This window comes from Poecilia latipinna, unplaced genomic scaffold, assembly GCF_001443285.1.
Source record: "Poecilia latipinna isolate Pla-1442-1.1 unplaced genomic scaffold, P_latipinna-1.0 Scaffold2888, whole genome shotgun sequence".
Classification (NCBI taxonomy): Eukaryota; Metazoa; Chordata; class Actinopteri; order Cyprinodontiformes; family Poeciliidae; genus Poecilia; species Poecilia latipinna.
The window spans coordinates 1-6,078 of record NW_015115504.1 but is presented as its reverse complement, the minus strand read 5'-3'; the positions used below and the strand labels follow the sequence as shown (position 1 = coordinate 6,078).

The 6,078-nt window shown below is 40.1% G+C and overlaps 2 protein-coding genes across 3 annotated transcripts in view; one reads left to right on the top strand and one right to left on the bottom strand.

Moving 5' to 3' along the window:
- Positions 1-1,721, top strand: part of LOC106939486 (synembryn-A-like) — a 14,898-nt gene extending 13,177 nt beyond the window's left edge. For both annotated transcript variants that reach the window (XM_015021885.1, XM_015021884.1), the window contains 3 exons: positions 433-577; positions 667-937; positions 1,288-1,721. In XM_015021885.1, the coding sequence (XP_014877371.1) occupies positions 433-577; positions 667-937; positions 1,288-1,405 (534 nt within the window). In that variant the 3' untranslated portion in view covers positions 1,406-1,721. The remainder of the gene's footprint in view (positions 1-432; positions 578-666; positions 938-1,287) is intronic.
- A 48-nt stretch (positions 1,722-1,769) lies between these two features.
- On the bottom strand, positions 1,770-6,073 carry LOC106939484 (interferon regulatory factor 3-like; the record flags this gene model as incomplete). Its single annotated transcript, XM_015021882.1, has 8 exons — positions 1,770-2,770; positions 2,884-3,002; positions 3,081-3,367; positions 3,963-4,053; positions 4,651-4,905; positions 5,007-5,072; positions 5,148-5,208; positions 6,017-6,073. Coding segments are annotated over 8 exons (1,050 nt in total), but the record flags the coding sequence as incomplete, so codon positions are not given.
- Positions 6,074-6,078: the final 5 nt, after the last annotated feature.

The window sequence follows — 6,078 nt, the reverse complement described above, 5'->3', positions numbered from 1 at the left end:
AATAATAATAATAATAATAATAATAATAATAGTGGCATATTAATGCAAGCAGACCCTCCAAAAGATCAGAAAAACTTTAGTTTCTAAAGAACTGGAACTGGAAAATATTTTAATTAGCCTATATAAATAAATAAAACAACTAAAAACAGCAATAATTATAATGGATTATGAAGAAAACACGTAAAAGTGCAAGTTAGGACTTTGGTAAAGAAAAAAAACTTACTACTTTGTACTGTTTGCTTTATAATGATAGATATGATGGTTTGTGTTTTTCTTTCACCACCTTTGATTGAGGAAAAACTGGAAAAACAAGAGTTTCATGGTCCTGACTTCCTCTCCCATCTGTCTTTGCCAATACTTTGCTTTTGTTTCCACTTTGAAGTTGAGATCCATTGATTCTGTGTCTGTATTTGAACCTTTTCCTGCCGTCAGATCCTCCCTCCTCTGAGGGATGTGTCACACAGACCGGAGGATGGAGACACTGTGAAGAGTCGCCTGGTTCGTCTCATGACTCACCTGGACACCGACCTCAAACACTGCGCCGCCGACCTCCTGTTTGTCCTCTGCAAGGAGAACGGTAAACCTTTGTTTGGATCTGAAAAGTCTTGTCCTAAAGAAAACAAAAATACAGTTTTTAGGGAGTCTGCTGCTCCTCTTTGGTTTCAGTGCGGCGTTTTGTGAAGTACACTGGCTACGGCAACGCGGCAGGGCTGCTGGCCACCAGGGGGCTGCTGGGCGGCCAGAGAGCCGTCTCCGACGCCCAGTACTCCAGCGACTCGGACTCGGACACCGAGGAGTACCGGCAGATGAAGGACCGCATCAACCCGGTGACGGGGCGGGTGGAGGCGGAGCAGTCGAACCCGATGGAGGGCATGACGGAGGAGGAGAAGGAGGAGGAGGCCAAGAGGCTCATCATGCTCTTCAACAAGCTGTCCAAGTAGGAAAAACAACTTTAGCGTCAGAATGACAGAACTGCTACATTCTCAGGCACGTTTCTGTCATTGGGTTGAAAATTACCTCTTTATTTTCCTTAAATGGTAAATGTATCACTCAAGAAAACATATTCTCTAAAATCTAAAACTAGAAATGAAATCCTGCTTTTTTTCCACAATAAAAGAAACACATTTATATCGTATTTTTAAGTAAATGGCGCTTTATAAAGCTTGACAAATTTAATTGATCTCAAGCTCTTTGGGCTGTGAAGCTTTTTTATCTCCTGAAAGAAAACAAAGCATAACCGCCATTTCCTCTACATGATTTATCCGCGTGTTGATCTGCTGTTTGCAGAGAAAACATCATCCAGCCGATGGGAATGGATGAAGAGGGGAAGCTGGTCCCGATGGCGGGTCTGGAGGAAGCAAAGTCCGAGTCGGAAAACGAGGCAGAATCAGACAAAGACGACTGAAACACGACAACCTCATGAATCCACTTTATTGATTTGGTTTTGTAAACATTTAATTTCTCCAGTTTGGTCGGTACAGGAATGGGATGCTCTGATTGGAACAACAGAGGACAAAAGATGAAATTGTTTGTCAGTGACGGATGGATAAAGAGGATTTAAAGAAACAAGATGTAGAGCACCTTTCACATTGGTCTGACTTCAGATTTCACTTCTTATTTGTGTTGTAGTTCCTGAGAAGAAATCAGTTTCGTTGTGATTATGACATCAGTGTTTTATTGCAGTTTGTTCTCTGTGTATTAAAAAGATGGCCCTTTCTAAAGTTATCCAGTATTTCTTGATCAGCCAAGATTACAAACATGAGATTAAGTTTACAGCTTGCAGCAATTATTTAATGTAACAGGACATCATGGAGCACAGATGAATATAAAACTGCAGCATGTTTTGAAAACAAACTGAGACAAATTCACATTTTTTTGCAGTAGCACAATCCCACATTGAAATAAAAGAACAATCGTCAAATGTACCACTGTTGCCTGTTGATGCATATTCAGCACACAGCAAGGCTAATATTAGAAATGTCCTGCCCCCTAGTGGCCTAAAGCCTAAATTAGTTAAATTTCACAGTAAATTCAAATGGACAGTAATGAAGCATTTTCTAAACCGTTCTTATGGGTTAAAAAGACAATCTGTAAATTTTTTATTAGTTATTCATGACATCCTGTTTCCATCATGTTGAAACATCATATGACAATTCAAAATGGGAAAAATAGAAGAACATGGCATTTAATAAATGCAGATGTGAAACAAGAAATGACATAAGAAAAGGGAAAACAGTTAATCCGTAGTTTAAAAAATTAAAACAAGAAACAAGAACAAATGGGTCCAGATGAAGACTAAACTCAGATGAAAACATTTATTATTTTCTGCAGTAAATAAGATCATAATCAGGACAATATAATCACCAACGAGTGAATTAGAATCTGTGGTGGATGTTTTCATTGCAAGAAATTATTTTAAAACTACCATATTTTTGAAGGGACTCAAATAAGTTTTACAAATTATTCATTTTGTGTATCGAAATCCAAAGATAAAGGAGAAAAACAAACATATTTATAGTCACGTGCATTACTTTGTTCAGTCCCAGCTAACGCAGCGACAATGTGGTGATTATTTCTGCAGGATCTGTTTGGCGTCAAATAAAAACATAATAAACTGAGATGTCCTCACATTGAAAGAGGGACAAAAACAAACTCATCAGTAAAGATCCATCATTTCCTCCAGTGACATCTGCAGTTCCACAGACCGCAGGGAGGAGGCGCCACATTCAACAGCTGCGTTCTTCAGAAGCTCCATTGAAGTGGGAACCACCTGAGAGAGAAGAAAGGAGACGAGTCAAACTCATGATCCTGACAACTGAAAGGATTTACGTTCAGTTTTCTCTGTTTTCCATTCAGTCATTTAAAATGAAAGCCTTCCTTCACCTCCACCATGATGAGTTTTTTCTCCCAAGGCTTGTTTTCCGGGTCAGGCCACTTTTCCCCGAGACAGAAGAACATGGAGGACGCTGGGGATTCCTTCCCATCAAAAAAGTCCATTAATCCTACAGGAAATAACAGATAACATGCTGCATATCTAGTCACACACAGGCTCCCTTAAAGGCAGACGTTTCCGTACGCACCTCGGATGAAGTCCTTCACCTGGTAAAGAGGTTCAGGATTCAGTTTAGAAATCTCGCGCGGCTGCATGCTGCTGTCAAACTTGGAGAAGCTCCAGTAGGCTTTGACGTCGCCGCGCCGCTGGCCGTAGATCACGTGCTGCGACATGCCCACATCCAGGCTGCCCAGGCTGTCCAGGATCCTTTGGGTCAGAGAGGCTTGGATTTGATCCAGGATGCCAACCGGGCGCGGCAGAGAGACGATGCAGAGGCCCGTCTCATGATCCAAAACTGCATCGTTTACATCAGGCCTGACGTGATGATGAGACGGAAGAAGAAGAGTGGGGTGAAGGTGACCTGTAGCGCTTCTGAGAACAGGTTAGCATAGATCTGTGGGTGACGCAAAATCATTCTTAGGTGAGGAGATTTCAGTCTGCTCAGTTCTGCCTATTTTGAGTTGTTTTAGGGCGTTTTGTCACTTTAAATCCAAATAAGTTGCTGCTGGCCTGAAGTCAACGTTTACACTCACAAGTGAAAATAGCTGCAATCAGATGAACCATTATACGACCATACATCTTTGAAAAGCTTTAGTAGAGCCTCCTGCACAATCAGCAAGTGGTTTCTGGATGCTAAGTCAACAACAAAACACTCGTCTGTTCCAGCAGCCATTTTAAAAAACACAGTGACCAAACGCAATGGAGCTCCACTTCGGTTGCTAGGTGATGGGCAGTGCCTGATGACCTTTGATCTTCTGAGATTAAAAGTCAGAATTCTGACTTTTATAAATGAAGGGTTATTTCTGAGTGAATGTAAAGGAGCGTCAAGGTTTGACTGAAATTTTCCTGCATGTTTTCCTGATTCGTGTTGGAACATTGAGCAACTCAAACATTGTCTCCTTCTTGATACCTGTAAACTAAGCGAAGTCCAGCTTCGTTGGGAACCTCCTGCTCAGAAACCTTCACCCCTCTGTAGAACACAGCCACCCTGAAATGAGTCTCTGGAGACGCACAAAGAGAAGAATTACAGCAAAAAAATAAACTAAATTAGTCAATTAGAATTCTGACTGTTTTGTGTCTAAATCCAAATAAATAACCAAATATTCTTAGGATTATCTCAGTTATGTTGTTAATATATAAAAACAATTACTAAACTGTTTCTTTCCTTGTTATACCTTTTTTTTTGTTTCATTTGTTTTGTGTTTTTCCACTAATGTAACGTACCGTAACATGTATCATGTACTCTGATGTAAAATTAATTAATATATATATGGAGAGCGACACAGAGAGAGAGAAAGAGAGAGAGAGAAAGAAAGAGAGAAAGAGAGAGAAAGAGAAAGAGAGAAAGAAAGAGGTTGCACTTTATTACAAATCTGTGCAGTTTTAATATTAAGAAGTTTGCACAGAATCAAGTACTTTAATTGAAATTAAAGCATTTCTAAGGATTTCTGGCACCTGTACAAACTCTGTTATCAGAAACAGGAAGCTGAATTTCCCCAGAAACCTCCATGATGTGCATGTATGTAAACTTCTGGTCGTTTTTCTTGCTTCGTGTCGTTTTTTTTCAGGAATATTTCCTGTGAGAGTGAGTGACTCACTGAAATGATCTCCATCTCTGGTCTGGTTCACCGTTTCTAGGAACTGCGCTGCCTGCTGCCCGTCGCCGTAGCTCCCCCCCTCCGCCGCTCCCCCCCCTGCTGGACGTGCCGGTTGCTCTGGCAACCCAGTTTCACGGGCTGCACCCTCAAACATCACTGGATCCTGCTGTTGCCCGGGCAACGGGTGCGCACCAATCACGAGCTGATTCTGCAGCTGCTGTTGCTCAGTAGGAGGCTGAAAGCCTGTGGTGCCCTCTGTGGAAAAGTTGGGTGAAAATGGGAAAGTGTTTTTTTTTTTTTTTTTTGCGGGGAAAGTACCGCTGGTTTGTTTTCTGCTGCAGAGATGAGGAGACTACCTGCTCCAGGGCTGATGTTCAGTCCTCTCAGACACTCCTGGAGGATATCCTGGCTGCCTGGGCTTTCTGCTGACGGAGACTAATGTGCTTTAATAAAATCAGACAGTGATGGGTGAATCAGAATAAAAGCTCCTTGTTTACCTGCGATCAGAATGTCCTCTGGGTTATAAATAGGTCCAGTAAAGAATGGCACAACCCCACTCTAAAAATCACAGAAATATCTCAATAAATTCAGTCATTTTGCTGCAACTAATCATTAATTCATGCATCACGAAAAACTAGGATATGAACAGAAATCTGAGACGGTAATCGAACATTTAAAATCCAAATATAAATGTTCACGTCATTATTTAAGGTCTTGTATTCAATAATTTAAAATGTATGTACAAAGACAATTTTAGCAAACACTATGCAAAACAGATGTGGAGAAAGAGAAATACAACTTAAAACAAACTGAAAATTTAATTCAGAAAGGCATTTCAGTTAAAGGGATTATTTTGACAGTGAGATAAAATATAAATCTTTTTCTGCATTTAAAAGAAATGAGAAAATTATGATGATGAAGCTATATGGGACTAAATGAGCTGATGTTTTGTTGGAACATCTTCTGATCTGAAAGCTGATTTTCTTTTCATATGAATGGAGTTTATGCTTCTTTCGGCTTCTTTTCATTCACGATTTATATTAGTTAGATGAACTGTTCATATTTATTACTGAGTGAATAAAATAAAATGAATGAAATTAGTTTTATGTCTGATTGTGTATTTATTTTATTCTTTATTGATTTATGTACTCTTATAACTTTAACTATTGCAAAAAAACAACATGACCTACAAGCAATCCGTACTTCAATCTAGTGATGATTATTTGACTTTTTTTTTCACTTTTTCTTTCCATGTTGTGGTCTCTTATGTCCTTGTGTGTTAAAATTCAAAGTCCACACACACACACACACACACACACACACACACACACACACACACACACACACACATTGCATCATTGCGTACCCCCTGGGGATTGTAGCCGTTCAGAACATTGGCGTCTTCTTGCTCCTGGGATCTAGAAGACG